The 18,197-nt window shown below is 48.1% G+C and overlaps 5 protein-coding genes across 5 annotated transcripts; 3 read left to right on the top strand and 2 right to left on the bottom strand.

Annotated features, from left to right (window-relative positions):
- Positions 1-5,803: 5,803 nt before the first annotated feature.
- Positions 5,804-7,911, bottom strand: F5147DRAFT_834753 (P-loop containing nucleoside triphosphate hydrolase protein). The gene is made up of 5 exons (XM_041443928.1): positions 7,727-7,911; positions 7,556-7,665; positions 7,274-7,487; positions 6,734-7,223; positions 5,804-6,682 (listed from the first exon to the last, which is right to left on the bottom strand). Exons 2-5 carry the CDS (start codon positions 7,583-7,585, stop codon positions 5,917-5,919), a joined length of 1,500 nt encoding a protein of 499 aa, XP_041296035.1. The 5' UTR covers positions 7,586-7,665; positions 7,727-7,911; the 3' UTR covers positions 5,804-5,916.
- Positions 7,912-7,914: 3 nt separating this feature from the next.
- Positions 7,915-9,129, top strand: F5147DRAFT_759024 (uncharacterized protein; the record flags this gene model as incomplete). Its single annotated transcript, XM_041440426.1, has 3 exons — positions 7,915-8,024; positions 8,247-8,272; positions 8,341-9,129. The coding sequence occupies 3 exons, from the start codon at positions 7,915-7,917 to the stop codon at positions 8,682-8,684; spliced, it is 480 nt and encodes a 159-aa protein (XP_041296034.1). The 3' UTR covers positions 8,685-9,129.
- A 46-nt stretch (positions 9,130-9,175) lies between these two features.
- F5147DRAFT_770384 (uncharacterized protein) lies at positions 9,176-9,721 on the top strand (the record flags this gene model as incomplete). Its single annotated transcript, XM_041441145.1, has 4 exons — positions 9,176-9,268; positions 9,316-9,456; positions 9,513-9,626; positions 9,677-9,721. 4 exons carry the CDS (start codon positions 9,176-9,178, stop codon positions 9,719-9,721), a joined length of 393 nt encoding a protein of 130 aa, XP_041296033.1.
- A 796-nt stretch (positions 9,722-10,517) lies between these two features.
- Positions 10,518-13,188, bottom strand: F5147DRAFT_570786 (P-loop containing nucleoside triphosphate hydrolase protein; the record flags this gene model as incomplete). Its single annotated transcript, XM_041431010.1, has 2 exons — positions 10,518-11,286; positions 12,515-13,188. Coding segments are annotated over 2 exons (1,443 nt in total), but the record flags the coding sequence as incomplete, so codon positions are not given.
- Positions 13,189-15,438: 2,250 nt separating this feature from the next.
- F5147DRAFT_834749 (P-loop containing nucleoside triphosphate hydrolase protein) lies at positions 15,439-17,251 on the top strand (the record flags this gene model as incomplete). The annotated part of the gene is made up of 4 exons (XM_041443927.1): positions 15,439-15,468; positions 15,536-15,743; positions 15,794-16,439; positions 16,486-17,251. 4 exons carry the CDS (start codon positions 15,439-15,441, stop codon positions 17,249-17,251), a joined length of 1,650 nt encoding a protein of 549 aa, XP_041296031.1.
- Positions 17,252-18,197: the final 946 nt, after the last annotated feature.

Raw genomic sequence — 18,197 nt, 5'->3', positions numbered from 1 at the left:
AGTTTGATGAAGTTCGAGGAGGGCATTGATGGGTCTATTGTTCGCGTCCTTGCGTACCTTGGTGATTTTTCCCATATGGTTTTCCAGTGTGCTCTTGATTTGTTCTTATGCGCTGCTTTCAGGGCAGCTGTGCTGCAGAGTAGTCGTCCATTCCGTAGGTATTGCGGTAGTTCTCGGTTTGGGCTGTTCTGATGCTGTCCGTCAGCGGCCTTTTTCACTTCTTGATCTGCGTGTTCATTGCCTTGGACGCCTTCGTGTCCTGGTATCCATCGTAGTGTTAGATCGAAGTCGCCGTTGTTTCTTCGCTGTCTTGCTAGTTGTCTCGTCATCTTGTCAAAGTGTCCGGCCAAGAATCCGCTACCTTCTTTGCTGGTTGAGGTTCCACATTTGATGGCTGCCTGGTTGTCGAGGAGGATTGAGATTGGGTAGACGATGTTGGGTTCGGTTGCTATCAGTTGGGCTGCCAGCGTGAGTCCTAGCATTTCCGCTTCGTATACGGTGTGTTCCTCATCTGTTCCTGGGTGGTAGCGCAGTGTTCATGGTTCTTGTCCTTCTCGTACTAAGATTGCCGCTGCTCCTATTCCCCCATTGTATCCTGATCCGTCGGTGAATACTTGGATTTCGTCCTTCAGGTTGCGCTGTTCACTGATCGCGTTCTTCTTCGTTTTTGCGGTGTGGGTCTTGTAGATTGTATCGGCAGGTAGTTGCGTTTGTCGAGTTGGGTCTATGGTCTCCATATCTTTGGGGAAGATTCGGAACGAGTGAAGGAGGTTGTGTAGTGATGATCTGTGCACTTGGACATTGTGGTTTGTGATCCACTTGAGCTTACTGTGGAGAGGGTGAGTCTGAGGGAGTGTTGCTAAGCGTACCGTGGCTCTGTGGCATATCTTTTGTAGGAGTAGGGGGATCGGGAGTAGGTTGGCATGTGCTTCGAGTGAGTCTGTCGGCATGGATCTCATAGCGCCGGTGATGCTGATGGCTGCGATGCGTTGAACAGATGTTAGGCGTTTTGCAATACCTTTGGATCCTCGTTGCGTGGTGTGTGAGCCTTGCTTGAATAGTGAACGGAACCAGATGTCAGCGCCATAGGTGAATTTTGGAATAGCTACCGTTTGATATAGTTGTCGCATGAGTTTCGTCAGTATTCCCATTGAGGTTCTTGAGAGTCGGCGAAGTTGGAGTACATATTCGGTTCCCTTGGCGATGGCATATGCGGCGTGTTCTCTCCAGGTGAGCTCTTGGTCGACTATGATGCCGAGGAATCTGGTGTGGTGGGAGGGTTGAATTATTGTGCCATTGAGGTTGATGGGTTGTCGTTCCTTGGTTTTGCTGCGAGTAAAGTCCATGAGTGCGAATTTGCTGGTTTCGAATCTAGAATTGTGGTATCTCGACCATTGGAATGCTCCTCCGTCGTGTTTGAGCATGTCTCGTAGTATCTCATGGGTCTCTTCGAATGTTCTTGTGATGGCTACGTACGCAGTGTCGTCGACAAAGGCCAGGGCCATTTCTTCTCGCTTGTTGCCAATCTTCCCTTTGGCTATATCGACTAGATCTGAGTTGTAGATTAGGTAGCATATCATCGACAGCGGGTCTCCTTGTCCAATTCCGTTCGTGACGGGGAACCATTCTGATGTGAAGTTGTCGAATTTGAGTTGCGTGCGTCGGTCCGTGAGCATGTGTTCCGTGAAAGATACTAGTTCATCTGGGAGGTGTCTTTTCTTCATGTTGTGTATGAGACGGTCAGTGACAGCATTGGGGAAAGCTCCTTCGATGTCTAAGAAAAGTACTGAGGCCACTCATCCTGTTCTCCAGGCGTCCTTGATGGTTACTTCAAGTAGGTGAACTGAGTCTGTCGTGGATCTCCCTGGGCGTCCTCCGAAGTGATTCGCAGGCAGTAGTTGGTGTGTCTCTAATATGTGTGTTACCTGTTGCATGACGATTGCGGTTAGGAGTTTGCACGTCGTGTTGATGAGGGCAATGGGTCGATATGCCTTGGGTGCTGAGTAGTCGGCTTTGCCGGGTTTGCGCAGTACAACTGTTGTGAAGTCTCTCCATGGTTCATAGTATGTCTTTAGTGTGAATACTGCCCTGAAAATATAGAGGAGGTAGGGGGTTAGTTGACCTGAACTGTGCTTGAAGACGATGTTGCATAGTCCATCCAGCCCTGGTGCCTTGTATGGACTGGTGTTGCTGATGGCTTGCTCGATGTGTTCCGCAGTGATTGGCGTAAATGGTGCGGCTGGGTCTGGATATTCGAAGTCTTTAGGTACTGAGCTCGTGGGTGGCGGAGGTGGGAAGAAGGTTCTGGCTAGTATTTCGCTCTTGTCGTCATTGCTGATTGCTTTGTGTATGGTGCCGTCAGCGTTCTTGACTTGGAGGACTGGGATTCGTGTCTTGCCGCCGTCTGTGCTTGGGTTTGAGACGTATTTGTTCGCTATCCATATTTCGCATTGCGTCGCTTCCTCGAGGAATTGTTCCCAGTGTTCCTTCTTTGCCTTGAGGATGGTCTCTGATACCTGGTTTCAGATTTTGCGGTGTTCCTCGTGTGATGGGTGATCTCTTGCTGCTCTGAATTTATAGGATAGGTGACTTAGCTCATGTTTCTGCGCTATCAGCTGCGATATTTCCTTGGTCCACCAGCGTTTGGCATGAGGGTTGGGTTTGGTTTTCGGGACGATTTCCTCTATGGTGTCGTGCAGGGCCTTTGCGAGGTTCTGTGCTGCTGCGTTAAACTCGTCCTTGCTTGCTAGCGGTTGGGGTGGAGGGATGCGTCCCAGTTGCGTTTTGAGCGTCGCAGAGAATTTCTCCCAGTCTACATCGCGGTAGTTGTATGTCGTGGTTGTGGTGGCCTTGGGGATTTCGAAGTCGAGTGTGCTGAGGATTGGAACATGGTCGGTTTTCGGAGGGCGGAGGGCAGGGGCTGTATCACATACTGTGAATGATTCGAGGGTGTTGTCGGTGCAGATGACATTGTCTGGTCTCATCCAGTTTCCTGAGCTTGTCGATTGTAGTGTTGGCAGGTCCTTCGGGAGGGCTTGGCACATTCCATATTCTGCCATCAGTTCGATCCATGCTTGTGCGTGAGTTTGGGCTTCTCGTGTCTCACATAGGTGACGGTTGCGTTCTTCTTCCCAGAGTGCGTGATGACAGTTGAGGTCACCGAGCCAGATCATGTGGTCTTCCACAGTTGGTCGTACTAGTTGGATGTGGTCTTCGAGGTATTGGTGTAGAGTCGGGGGGGTGTCTTGTTTCGTACCGTCGTTGTAGATGTTGAATAGAGTGAGTTTGCCGAAGGTGCCTGAGAATTGGATGACGACCACGTCTGCTGAGGGGAAGGGGAGCTGCCTCCAGCTATTGGTGTTGATGCGCTTGTGTACCAGGGTGACTGCGCGAGATCGTTTGGTGTGGGTGTATCGTTGCGTCGGGTATACTACATGCCAGTCGGGAGTTGCTCTTGTGTTACCTTTTGTGTCGATAGTTGGTTCTTGAATCGCTATTATGTCCCAGTCTCTCGCTGTTTGGGGTCCGCTGAGTATGCAGTGTTGAGCGTCTGGTGAGGTGTTTAAGTTTTGTTGCCATATGCGTAGACGTGCCGTGGTGTTGTTCTGCATGTTGGGCTTAGTTCCAGCCGGAGGCGTTGGCCTCAGTTGATGTTCCTGGGACGAATTCGAGTGAGTAGGGTTCTGGGTATGGTCTTGGGGACGCTCGGTTTGGGATGAATCCTCTTGATGATGGTCTCGTGCCTCGGTTTCTCATAGGGTACATGTCTAGACGTTGTTGGGTGAGAGTTGGTTGTTGGTTGTGGTCGTTTTTCGGAGGGGGAGGTGGCAGTTTTTGGTATGGTGGCGGTTTTGGTGGGGCTGTTGCTTGGGTCCATTCGTCGTTCGTTGGGAAGTAGGGTAGTTGGTTGTCTGGGTATCTCTTGTCCAGGCTCTCGCAGTGTTTGATGAATGTTGGGCAGTCTCTGTCTCGACTTGAGTGGTCAGTGGTCTCGCATGCTGTGCAGTATTGTTTGTCTTTGGTGGTGCAATCCGTCATTCGGTGATTGTTGCCACAGTTAGCGCAGGTGTCATTGTGGGCGATGCACTCCTTGGCGATGTGTCCGTAGTGCTGGCATTTGGCGCATCGCATAGGTTCTCATCTGTTCTTGCTTGGCCAGAGTTTGGCTTGGTCTACTGCGATTCCGTCTCGGATTGCGTTGTTGGCGGATGTGGGGTCTGTGAACGTGATTAGTATGTGAGCTACTCTCTGCGTGTTTGTTCTCTTCTCCACTGGGTTTATCCACCGTGCCATCAGCACTGTTCCTTCGTTCCATCTGTTTTCTCGTTCTATCTGTCGAAGGTTAGTATTGTCTCCAGGTTTGAATGATATAGGCATAAAGGGTACGACGATGGTGTATGTTCTTTCTTTGAGCGCGGCTTGCGGGTCTAGGTTTTGGAGGAGGTTCTTCTTGGCTTCGTTGTTGGTTCGTAAGTACACTGCGGCTTCCTTAGTTGTCATTTCGATGATCATGCCTCCTTGACGGAACTGAGTGATGGACCGAGTCTCCAGTTCTGGTGCGTCGTTGTCTTTGGGTAGGGCTGCTATCGCTTGTTTGACCTTTTCGACTAGTTGTGCGTGTGATGATTTTCCCGCTGCTAGCTCGCTGCTTGAAGGGAAGTCGATGAGAAGTTGGCATTCTTTGATGGCTTCGCACGCCATTCTTTGGAGGTGTTGCGCTTGGGCTTCAGGGTTTGTGTGGTTCCCTGCTGCTGCTTTTGCTGCGTATGTGGGTTTCATGGTTTCTGATACTTGAGTGGTGAGTTTGACGAGCGATGATTTCACTTCTTCTAGTTGCGTGTCTTGGGTTACTGCATTGGTTTTGAGGTCTGTTGTGGTTTTCGTTAGCTTTTCTTCAGTTTCCTGCAACTTAGCAATGTGAGGGGAAATGGCTGCTGTGATGTGACGAGCAATGGTTTCCGCCATTTCATTTGTTGCTCCTTCTTCCAGTATAAATGCCATCGCGCGCATGGCTGTTTGTGCCGGAAGGGAGACACCCGCTAGTTGAGTAGTGTGAAGCAGTAGTTCAGATATTTCGTTTTGGGTTTTGTAGGGTTTTCCGGCGAGAGATAGAGCGATTCGTTCTAGGTATTTTTTTCCTGTTTTTGCGTCAGTGACTTCATTTTTAAGTGCTATAATTTCTGGTATGGACAGTCTAGGTGGGGCTCGTTTGTTAGTGGTTTGTGTTGGGTTTGCTGGGGTGGTTGGACGGGATTCAGAGGCTTGGTCGGTACCTGAGGCTATCATGTCTCTTAGGTTTCGCGTTCCGTTGCCTTTGTCTTTGTCTTTATTATTGACTAGGGTGTTGGACGGGGCCATGGTTGAGAAGGCGCCGTTGGACGCACGCTGCCGATGAGCGCGTGTGAGTTCCGGGGTCCTAGTCGGGGTGCCACTTGGTTCAGGTCCAAGGGGCGCGATTTTGACAATCTTTTCTGTGTGCAACTCTACGTCGACCAATCAACATCTAGCTCTACCCTCTGTCACTTTTTCGTATGTCGCTTGACACTGCAAAAAAGGACCAAAGTGACACATGTGTGGCTTGCAACATATATCCTGAATTCCGTTCAGGTGAATAATACCAGGTCTGACTCATGGTGTAGTGGATGTTACTTACTTGTCACGATGTTGAAAATTTGCGAGCGTTCGACTCATGTAGATTGAATATGCTTGGAGATCGTCTGCGAAGTCTCGCAAGCACTAAGTGTAACAATGCATGACTGGCAGCAGATATCTCATGTTGGTGCATTATATTTAGTAACCTGTAATTTACATCAAATTCACGTTTGTCTACTTACATGGAGACCCTCAAGGTAAGGCCGTATTACCGACGACGACAGTCTATAATCAGATGAGGTATGAGTTCGATGGGAGGTCAAACTACTCGATCATATCAATCAACTGTTTTGCGACCTCTGGAGACATTCCACAACGCTTCGTGAGATGGGGGACAAGATCCTTCCTTCTCACACTCAAACCCCCTATAAGTAACTCCTTCAGCTTGTGCATCAACGACACGAGCAGGCTGTGCCCTCTCATACATGCCTGCTTCTGCCCGTCAGCAGTAAAAGTCTGTACGAGGTTGCGGATCGTGATGCGTGATTGTTCGTAAAGGTCTTTGTGTCTGTCGTCCGATCTATTGGCAGCAGTGATGCACGCGTGACCGGCGACCTTTATCTGATACTTGTCGAAGGTGCCCTCGTTTCTCTGCCACCAGTCCTCCATCCTTTGTTCTCGTTCAAGGTTCGTGACGGCGAGAACAATGGGAACCTTCTTCTTGCAGAGGAATTCGTGAAAGAGCCAATAATTGCCTTGAAGCGTAGTAGTGATTTTGCCGGCGCGAACGCAAAATAGAAGGAGATCAATGCCGCCTCGCCTATCCAATTCCCTGACGAGCTTATAGGCGTTTTCGACAGATTCGAGGTACTCTTTGATTTCTAGCTGCGATTCGTCGAGCCCGATGGTTTCGAAAACCGTGTACGAGTCACCGTCGAAGTCGATAGTATACTCATTCCACTGTGGCATTGTACAGCGTTGCGTGTCAGGAGATGTACGTGCTACCTCCTTTCCCGCCATGAGGTTGACGAGTGAGCTTTTTCCTGCTCCTGTCTCCCCAAACAGTACGATAGTTTTATGCCTGTTCTTGCTAATCACAGTCAGCAAAATGTGGCACGAGGAGCAACTGGAAACCAAGTACCTTGTAGCCATTTTAGGAGATACCTGGCGGATAGTGTCATGTTGCCTTTCGCCGGCATCCGACAGTGGACGTTGACCCCCTTTCGAGCGACACTTCTCGATAAGCTGAGAGACGGCGTGGTATGACTGTTTGTGGCGCCGCTCGAGCTCATCCCCTGCATATCTGTCGATAGTCGCTGTGGTGACACATGCGTGACCAGCAAAGGTCATCCCGAAGTCTGAGATGGATCGCACGTTATCCCTCCACCAGTCTTCCATTTCTGGTTCACGGTCTTCCAAACAAGTCACGACAAGGACGATTGGAACCCTCTCCTTCACTTCCGAGCGGATTAAATTGTAGTTGCGATAGAGCGCCTTCGTCGCTCTCGCACCCCGTACACAGTACATGAGGAGATGGATGTCAGTTTGCTTCATAAGATCTCGAAGGAGCGTTTTCAGAGCTCTTCGAGCGTCCTTATCAGAGACTTCTCCTTCAAAACCCTTGCCAAGACCTGTAATCTGGTTCAGCAACACATACCAGAGAGCGGCGAGCTGCACTGACCGACTGTATCGAAAAGCTTGACCTTCAAGGTCTCGTTCTGACTCGGAATTGAAATGTCGTACACATTTGTTTCAGTTGTACATCCCACAGCAGTGCAGGACGTCAGCGCCGTTCGCGTCCCAGCGACCAAATTGATCAAGGAGCTTTTGCCAGCGCCTGTTTCTCCAAAAATGACAACATTGCAGGTTTCCTCTTTGTGATTCGAAGCCTCACTCTGGTTTGGAATACGAATATGATTTCGCGTCAAATTTATGCTGAGGAAGCATCAAAGTTATCACTTACAGTACATAATTTGCCACCAACAGACGACATTGCAAAGATGGATCAACTCCAGACAAGACAGGAAAAAGCGAAGGGCAGGTATTGACTTTGCGTTTGGTGTTCTTGAGGTACTAGTATCTCCCGATTAGTTGAATCATTTGTCAGTAGTAAGTACGTCAGCCTCGGACGTACGTTCAGGTGCCAAATCAGGGAAAATGAACTACGACGCAAGGGTACTGCATGTTCCATACGCTGTTAGAACGATGTTGGATGTACATGCTCTAAGTAGCCAGAGTTAACTGTCGCCCAGGTGCAATGGCTGTGTAGCCCTTGATAAGGGTATGATATTAATTAGCAATGCAGAAGGGGGTCAACCGATCATGTATCATGAGGTAATTGATAAAGCTACAGACCGTGCAAGACGTGTTACAAACGCGAAGCGCCAATCTTCTCTTCGAAAAAGCGGTCACAGTGACGTGATAGTCGCAGCGTGCGTGATTTAATGTGCTGGCATTCCCTGGGGCCAGAGGCCCGAATATGAGGGAATAAGTCCTGGTTAAAGGATCATTTTCATTAGAGATTGAAGGGACTACGAAGGTCGATGAAGTGCACTGGCGGGCATCCTGTAAATATTGTGTTAATATGACGGACAGCTAAGGTTCTCGCAGATACTGATCAGCAGGCCATCGCACACGGAATACTGCATTGTCAGAACTCCCACAATTTTGATGCAGGAGGGTGAGTTTTTCCCAATTGATGTGTTACAGAATGAAATGCATAAAGTAAGCAAAATTGGGTTATCAAAGATTCATGCAAACCTTCGACACCACACAGCGCCATAAAAGCTGCGGAGGGTGGAAAGTCCACCCGCCGTCGACATGCTCACTTGCACACTCGTGAAGAGGTTGGCATTGCTGTCAAGATTGTACAGGATCTTGAAGCATCCTTCGGATGGGCACCTCCGCTCTCAATCAATCCACGTGATGCAGATAACCTTCTTGTTGGTCCAGAGAGTATCTCGTATGACGACAATATTGCTGCCGAATTTGCGGCTCCCGAAGAGTTGAAGAAAACCGAAGAAGTTCGGGACATTAACGAAGTTAAAGTGCTGGATCCGGAACAATGCTGGAGGGAGATGTTTTCGAGTTAGATCGGGTCGAACAAGGAACATTAATACCACAGGCTATTCTAGCTAGATTAGGTTGAGGTGGTTGATTACAATAACGAGGATGACGGGTGGGACGAGGCAACAATATTGACGTCATCGTTTGGAATGAAACATGTTTGCTTCACTAAGAGGGACAGTCACTGCGGAAGTGAGAAACTGATCAGACCATATTCCGAGGGAGAAAGGGCAAGTGAGCAGACACAAAACGTACCTAGCTGTTAATCCGACGCAAATCCGACGTATCGTAGATTTTGAAGCGAAGCCTTCGTTTGGTCCACAGCTACAGACGTAAACAGATGCTTTTCGGACTTCGCCACCATGTCTTTTCCGACGTCCGTTTATTCTCTTCAAATACTTGCTGTTCCAACACTAACTGACCCTGGAAATCCACTCTTTCGACGTCTGCATACGATTGGATTTAAGTGAGGTACGTTTTTCGAAAAATTTCTTCAAGTCCATCGTTAACTCGCACTATGTCGGACGACGCAGATCAGATCAAGCTTGAACTACCTTCGAAACTACAGGCATTCAGTTTTACCTTTGAAACCAAGCGGCCAGGGCCTATGGTAAGTTTTAGATTTAAATACAACCAACCAACTAAGTACCTTTGTAGAGAGTCGAAATCACGCTCAGACGGCCCACTAAGCAGCCCAGATTACTACAAGTTCCTGAACATGTCGACCTCAGCGCGACCGAGCCCGAAACTCCTGACCGACTTCAAGTCATGCGCTGGCAAGAGGCCCAGAAATATAAAGTAAGTACTACGCATCCTTGTAGCTAGCTAATCATACTAACTAATATGCTTGGAAGAAGTCTGCAGCTGGAATTGTGGCAAGGATCGATACAGAAGAGACCTTCAATAGTAGCGACACGGAGAAAGAGACTCCGGCAGAGTTCACCCGCTGGTACAAGGCCAAGAAGGCTGTAAGTTTGTTCCTTTGTCTGCGATATTGGCACTCAATATTATCTATCAGTTGAACGACCTAGCTCAAACTTCTCTCGTCGTGATGATACCATAGCATGAGGTCATGGGCATACAGAGCAGAGGAACAAGGCCCGGCAGCGCATGACCGCCAGCATTCGATAGCGGGGTTCCAGGAGTCAGTAGAGGTGGAAACTGGTATGGACTCGGGTTTGAGTCGTGGCCTGGGGAACCAAACTGGTATGGATTCGAGTTCGTGTCGTTCATTGGCTGATTTTCTGGAGCACCGCTAGGGCGGCGCTGTGCCCCGTACATCGTTAGGCGAACAAGGGGGCTGAGGGGAATGGGGAAAAGCCAGTGCGAAGCACCCAGAAGCTGGCAAATCCCCAGAATCATAGGGATCCGCACATTTGTAACTAGATACTAATCCGAGTCAATTATGATCATATTCAGACGCAAATCAGACATATGGTTTAGGTTCTACTGTTTCTGTGCACCTCTGCAACATCGAGTTTTCCAGTGTTGGATAACAGTCTGAATTGAGGATCTCTCCAGATTCTAACACCTCGGAATTTGTGTCATTTGCTACATCTGTTTAGATACTGTTTACATCGTCTTTTCGTACCCTTTCCAGGTCTGATCAGTTTCTCACTTCCGCAGTGAGTGTTGTAATTACGTATTCGGGGGGTTCCGCCTGTCAAAATAAGCAAACACGAAGGAAACCAATTTCATGCTCGAATATCTTTCTGAAGTTCACATGCACACATGATACATCCATCCGGTTCACAGGTTGCGTCATACTAGCGCATGGACATACAAACATGACAACCTTTATTCAAGTTGATAACCACAACGACAGCTATAATCGGATAAGGGTTCAACGGGAGGTCAAGCTAGTTTTGCTTGATCATATTAGCCACCTGTTGTGCGACGTCTGGAGATATGCCACAACGCTTCGTGAGATGAGGGACAAGATCCTTCCTTCTGACATTCGAACTCCCTATAATTAACCCCTTCAGCTTGCGCATCAACGACACAAACAGGTTGTCCCCTCCTATCCATGCCTGCTTCTGCCCGTCGGCAGTAAAATTCTTGACAAGGCTGCGGATCGTGACGCGCGATTCTTCATAAAGGACTTTGTGTCTGCCTTCCAATCCACTGGCGGCGGTAATGCACGCATGACCAGCGACCTTTATCTGAGACTTGTTGAGGGTGCCCTCGTTTCTCTCCCACCAATCCTCCATCCTCTGCTCTCTTTCGAGGTTCGTGATCGCAAGAACAATTGGAACCTTCTTCTCGCAGAGGAATTCGTGAAAAAGCCGATAATTACTTTGATGCGTAGCAGTGACTTTGCTGGCGCGAATGCAGAATAGAAGCAGATCAATGCCGCCTCGTCCATCCAATTCCTTGATGAGCTTATAGGCGTTGTCGACAGACTCGAGATACTCTTTAGTTCCCAGCTGAGGTTCTTCAAGCCCGCTGGTATCGAAAACCATATACGAGGCACCCTCGAAGTCGATAGTATACTCTTTCCACTGCAACGTACAGCGTTGCATGTCAGGAGATGTGTGTGCTACCTCCTCTCCCGCCATGAGGTTGATGAGTGAGCTTTTGCCTGCTCCCGTCTCCCCAAAAAGTACGATAGTTTTATTCCTGTCCTCTCTTGTTAATATCGAACAAATACATCTAGAGACTACGTGCCTGTCAGGAGCCGGTGGTCCAGTGGTACCCGAATTGGAACTCGAAGTCGTGCCATACGGCTCAGTCCTAAATATCAATATAAGAAACTACAGTACGAAAAGTATCTGAAGACTACGTACTCTGAAGCCATCGAAGAGGGATGCTCCTGATAGTGCTCAATTGAAGCGTTTTACCGACATTGAATGATGTGGCAGCTCTTATAAAGATAGACGCAGACTTGCAGGAGACCACGTTTCTTGCGCCCATCCTTCAGACGCCAACCCGTGGTATTGAAAACACCATATTTTCAAACAACTCGAGGCAAACTCGTGTTGGACTCGAGGCTTTGATTAGTATGAACCACCTGTCGAAAGAGATAATAAGTCATAGTTCTTGAAAACCGAATCTCACGTTCATAGTGTGCGTTGATCACAGACAACGCGGCAGCAACTAAGTACGTCAAAACTGCTGATTTCTTTTGATCCCTGCATGAAGTCGTGCTGTTCCCAACATCGGACGGAAGATCAGTAGAGGTATACTTTGGGGCAGTATTGTTACTAACCTGGGTGAACATAGGTTTGAAAATCCAGAAACAAGTTTTCAAATTACATAACAAAGACCTGCTTGAGTTTGATGCTTACGGCGTTGGTGATGGAGCAACGCGATTGGTGGAACAAACTTATATCCATAGTAAAATAATGCGGTAGTGTCATGGTTGTGAATCAACTAGGTACCACACACATTTTGACAGCAACCTGCTGACGGCAGAGGACAGGCCTTCGGAATGATACTAGGTCTGAATCACAGTGCTGTGGATGTTGCTTACCTGTGTTAAAAATTACGAGTATTCAACCTCTAAATTTTGTAGGTCGAAGGGTGGCCGCCAATGTGCCTGGGGTTGTCCACGGAGTCCAGCGACACAAGTACTCAGTGGTAAGTACGACAATGCATGACTGGCAAAATATATCTCATGTTGGTAACCAGCGAATTCACGTTTGCCCGGGCTTACTTGCGTGGAGACCCTCAACCTGCGCATTTATATAATGCGATTTGAGCGACATGCATCGCGAGAAATAATTGTTTGGAAATATGTGCTATGTACCGATCCATAAGGGTAAGGCCGTATTACCGACAACGACAGTCTATAATCGGATGAAACATAAGTTCAACGGGAGTTCAAGCTACGTTTTGCTTGATCATATTAGCCAACTGTTTTGCAACGTCTGGAGATATACCACAACGCTTCGTGAGATGAGGAACAAGATCCTTCCTTGTCAGATGCGAACCCCCTGTGAGTAACTCCTTCAGCCTGCGCATCAACGACACGAACAGGTTGTGCCCTCCTGTCCATGCCTGCTTCTGCCCGTCGGCAGTAAATTCCCTAACAAGGTTACGGATCGTGATGCGCGATTGTTCATAAAGAACTTTGTGTCTGCCGTCCAATCTGTTGGCGGCGGTGATGCATGCATGACCCGCGACCTTTATCTGATACCTGTCGAAGGTGCCCTCGTTTCTCTCCCACCATTCCTCCATCCTCTGCTCTCTTTCGAGGTTCGTGATCGCAAGAACAATTGGAACCTTCTTCTCGCAGAGGAATTCGTGAAAGAGCCGATAATTGCTTTGAAGCGTAGCAGTGACTCTGCCGGCGCGAACGCAGAAGAGAAGCAAATCGATCCCGCCTTTATCATCCAATTCCCTGACGAGCTTATAGGCGTTTTCGACAGATTCGAGGTATTCTTTGATCCCCAGTTGCGGTTCCTCGAGCCCGATGGTATCGAAAACCATATACGAGGCACCCTCGAAGTCGATAGTATACTCTTTCCACTGCAACGTACAGCGTTGCATGTCAGGAGATGTGTGAGCTACCTCCTTGCCCGCCATGAGGTTGACGAGTGAGCTTTTGCCTGCTCCTGTCTCCCCAAAGAGTACAATATTTTTAGGCCTGCCTTCGCTTGTTAATATTGAGAAATTTACGGAACTTCATCTGGAGACTACATGCCTGACAAGAGGATCTGGTGGTCCAGTGTTAGTGAAACCCGAAGGAGTGCCATGCGGCTTAGTCCTACATATCAATGAGACAATTACAGTACGAAGAAACATCCGAAGACTACGTACTCTGAAGCCATTTAAGTGGGATGCTCCTGATAGTGCCCAATTGAAGCGTTTTACCGATACTGGATGATGCGGCAGCTCTTATAAAGACAGACGCAGACTTGCAGGAGATCACGTTTCTTGCGCCCATCCTTGAGACGCCAACCCGTGGTATTGAAAACGGCACCCGTCAGATTCTGGAACAACGAGGCAAACTCATGTTGGACTCGAGGATTTGATTAGTAACCACCTGCTGAAAGAGATAATAAGCTATACTAATAGTTCTTCAAAAACGAATCTCACGTTCATAGTGCGTGTTGATAACAGACAAGACAGAGCTGCAACTACGTCAAAGCTGCGTATAGTGCTATTTCTTTTGATCCTTGCATGAAGTCGTACCGTTTTCGAGGGCCAAGGCACCTGCCTGACTCGTCTATATCCCAACATCGGACGGAAGATCGGTAGAGGGACACTTTGGGGCAGTGTTGTTGTTAACTAATAACCCCGAGTTATAAAACTGAATAAAATTAAATCGGTCAACACAACAAAGTTAAATAACAGTTAATTACGTCAAGGTGCGAGAGTCCATAACGATCGAGCTCGATTCCATACCTGTTGTCGTACTCTCTTCGTCCTCGGGCAGGCGTGACACTGGCTTGTAGAATAAAGCATCGCTTTCCGTGTTTTTTTACGCGTTGGAACCAGAACTCGTCCTATCCGACCTCAAGCTCCAGACCAATTGAACATGTCGCGAATGCAAATCATCCTCTTCTGACCGAAGAAGTGACGAATTTGTCGCAGCCTGCCCAGTGCTGCCTTTCGAACCTGAGATGTCATCGATTCATCTTCAACATCATCAACTTCTCCCAACCCCATATATTCCTCATTATCGTCGTCACTATCTTGCCTCAACTGCAGTCCAACAACCGAAAATGAGGACGGTGGAGGGCCGTTGCTCTCGGGTCTTGTCAACCTGCCGCTTTCTTTTCCACATTCAAATGGGTCTTGACATTGCCAGGGACATATTGACAACCTAACAGATGGGTTTGCCCTTATCGGCAATATGAGTGACATTATCGCATGCTGTTCAAGTCCGTTATACATTTCATTTATGAAACACATCCTATCGACAAAAACTCACCTTCTTGCATCACAATTGTGCGAGTCCTGAGCCTGCAGGATCTCGTGTGCGATGGCCTGCTAATCAGTATCTACGAGAACCTTAGCCGCCACATTGACACAATATTTACAGGGTGCCCGACAGTGCACTTGATTGATCTTCGTAGTCCTCTGATGAAAAGGATCTCATAGCCATGACTTCTCCCTGCCCATCGGAGCAGCTTGGAGAGGTGACAAGACAGTCCCGGGAGAATGGCTCAGAGAGATCAATGATAAAGGTGCGGCAACCCCCAATTAATTCCTAGTACATTAACCCTACTACAAAATCGCAGATCCATTCAACTAACCTCTTCACCGGTTAACCTGTCAACCGGTTATAACCAGGCTAGTTAGTAACAACATCGCTTCGGGAAATTATTCGCCCAGATCTGGGTCTCCGGCCTCAGGGATTGCAAACACATTAAATCATGCATGCTGCTACTATCATGTCTCTGGCACCGCTTTTTCAAAGAGAAAATTGACGCTTCGCGTCTGGGATGTGTCTTGCGCGGTCTTAATCAATTACCTCATGATACATGACCGCTTGACCCTCTGCCGCATTGCTAATTACACCCTAGTTATATCCAGGACTACACAGCCACTGCACCTGTGGTCAACTTCAGCTACTTGGAGCATGTACAACTAGCCAAACGCATACGCAGCATGGTTCTTACGCCATACAACGTCGTTCCAACAGCGTATGGAACATGCAGTATCCTTGCGTCGTAGTCAATTTCCCTGATCTGGCTCCTGGACGTCCAAGTCCGGCGTACTGACGGATGCATTCAACCAATCGGGAGGCACTACCTCAAAAACATTAAACGCACAAGTTAAGACCTGCCCTTCGCTATTTCTTGTCTTGTCTGGAGTTGAGCCATCTGTACAATGTCGTCTGTTGGTAGAGAACAATGTACTGTAAGTAATGATTCTGGTGCTTCCTCAGCATAAATTTGACGCAAAGTTATTTCACATTCCAAACCAGAGTGAGGCTTCGCATGACACAAAAGAAACTTGCAATGTTGTCATTTTTGGAGAAACGGGCGCTGGTAAAAGCTCCTTGATCAATTTGATCGCCGGGACGCAAAGAGCGCTGACGTCCTGCGACGCTATGGGATGTACAGCTGAAACAAATACGTACGACATTTCAATTCAAAACGAGACCTTGAAGGTAACGTTTGTCGATACAGTTGGTCAGTGCAGTTCGCCACTCTTTGGTGGTTGTTACTGAACTGGATTACAGGTCTTGATGAGGGCTCTGAAGGAACAGTCCCCGATAAAGAAGCTCAACAAGTTTTGAAGAAACTCATTCAAAATTTTCGAGATGATGTTCATCTCCTCATGTACTGCGTGCGAGGTGTGAGAGCTAGGAAGGCGCTCTACCGCAACTACAACTTCGTCCGCTCTCAAGTGAAGGAGAGGGTTCCAATCGTCCTTGTCGTGACTTGTTTGGAAGACCGTGAACCAGAAATGGAAGACTGGTGGAAGGATAACGAACGACTCATCTCAGACTTCGGGATGTCCTTTGCTGGCCACGCATGTGTCACCACGGTGACTATCGACGATAATGTAGGAAATAGGCTCAAGCAGCGCCATAACCAATCATACCTCGCCGTCTGTCAACTTATCGAGCAGTGTCGCAGGAAAGGGCATCAACGTCCACTGTTAGGTGCTGGTGAAAGGCAACAATACACTATCCAGCAGGTACCTCCTAAAATGGCTGCAAGGTACTCGGTTTTCAGTTTCTCCTCGTGCCACATTTTGCCAACCTTCAGAAATAGAAACAGCATCGTACTCACTGGGGAGTCGGTGGCTAGCAATGGCTCACCTGCCAATGTCAAGGAAATAGCAGCCATGTACGCTGACCAGCAGTTCAATACCACTAACAGGTACGTGGTCGGATATTGTTTATACTGTATTGATAAGCAAGAACAGGCGTAAAGTCATCGTGGTTTTTGGGCAGACGGGAGCAGGAAAAAGCTCACTCGTCAACCTCATGGCGGGAAAGGAGGTAGCTCACACATCTCCTGACACGCAACGTTGTACAATGCACTGGAAAGAGTATCCTATCGACTTTGACGGTGGCTCGTATATGGTTTTCGATACTATTGGGCTCGAGGAGCCGCAACTGGGAATCAAAGAGTACCTCGAGTCTGTCGAAAACGCCTATCGGCTCCTCAGGAAATTGGAAGAAGAAGGCGGCATCGATCTGCTTCTATTCTGCGTTTGCGCCAGCAAAGTCACTGCCACGCTTCAAAGCAATTATCGGCTCTTTCACGAATTCCTCTGCGAGAAGAAGGTTCCTATTGTTCTCGCCATCACAAACCTAGAGAGAGAGGTGAGGATGGAGAATTGGTGGGAGAGAAACGAGAGCACCCTCGACAAGTATCAGATAAAGGTCGCCGGTCATGCGTGCATCACCGCTGCCAATAGATTGGACGGTAGACACAAAGACCTTTACGAACAATCGCGCATCACGATCCGCGACCTCGTTAAGGAATTTGCTACCGACGGGCAGAAGCAGGCATGGATGGGAGGGCACAACCTGTTCGTGTCTTTGATGCGCAAGCTGAAGGGGTCACTTACAGGGGGTTCGCATGTGAAAAGGAAGGATATTATTCCCCGTCTCACGAAGCGTTGTGGCATATCTACAGAGGCCGCAAAAGAGTTGGCTAACATGATCAAGCAAGACATAGCTTGACCTCCCATTGAACTCATGTCTCATCCGATATTGTCCCTCATCTCACGAAGCACTGTGGCATATCTCCAGACGTTGCAAAACAATTGATCAATATGATAAAGCAAGGCGTAGTATGTAACAGCTATTTAACTTCCCCTCTTCGATAACCCAATTTTGCTTACTTCACTGTGGATAGCAGTGTCGGATATCTTGACGTCTCGTGCTATTACTCTTCATTCGTTTCATTTCGCGAGCGCTTACGGCGCACATGCAGCATACTCATAGTTTACATTATCACTAACACGGACAGGTATGTGGTTGTCGACATCCATGTTATTCCACCTGTCTTTTTCACTCAGACTGAGGTGAGAAGAACATTACATACATTATCGTACTCGATTGCTATCAACGTTTACACTAGTCGCCAACGCTCGCTACTCGCATCGAGTACTAACCTTCTGAGTCTACTAGTACTGCCGATAACATGCTTGATATTTGGAATCAGTCTAAGTCAGATATGGCCCCCACGTGGCCCATACTTAGCGCCTCGTCGTTTAGCATGGAGTACATGAAGTGCAGCTGTTGCTGCAAAGAGTTTGGTCATCTCTACATCAGCCAGTAGGATGATGGCAAGTGCTTCGAGAGACGTTATAGCGTGAGGGGAATCTACTATGGTAGCGTGAACGTGTTTCAACAACGTCTGGGACTCGGGGGGGAGATAGTTTGGGGCTCGTGTGTGGAAGGAATTATCACCCCTACTCATGATACCGATTTTATTTCGTCATTTTATTTACATAACAGTTCGTGTAAAAGCGTCTGGAGTAAAATGCAAGGCTTCGACACGTTTGGCACGCAGGAGTCTTTGGACTGTATTCGTCAGCCCAGAGGAGCCTGGCACGTGGGCGCTGGGAAAATACTACCAAAATGGTCGTCTCGACATAATCTTCGCTGGGCTGGACTCTGAACT

The sequence above is a fragment of the Suillus discolor genome (assembly GCF_016758755.1).
Source record: "Suillus discolor strain FC423 chromosome Unknown F5147scaffold_11, whole genome shotgun sequence".
Classification (NCBI taxonomy): domain Eukaryota; kingdom Fungi; phylum Basidiomycota; class Agaricomycetes; order Boletales; family Suillaceae; genus Suillus; species Suillus discolor.
Note: the sequence above shows the minus strand (reverse complement) of the source record. Positions and strands in the feature narration are given on the sequence as shown.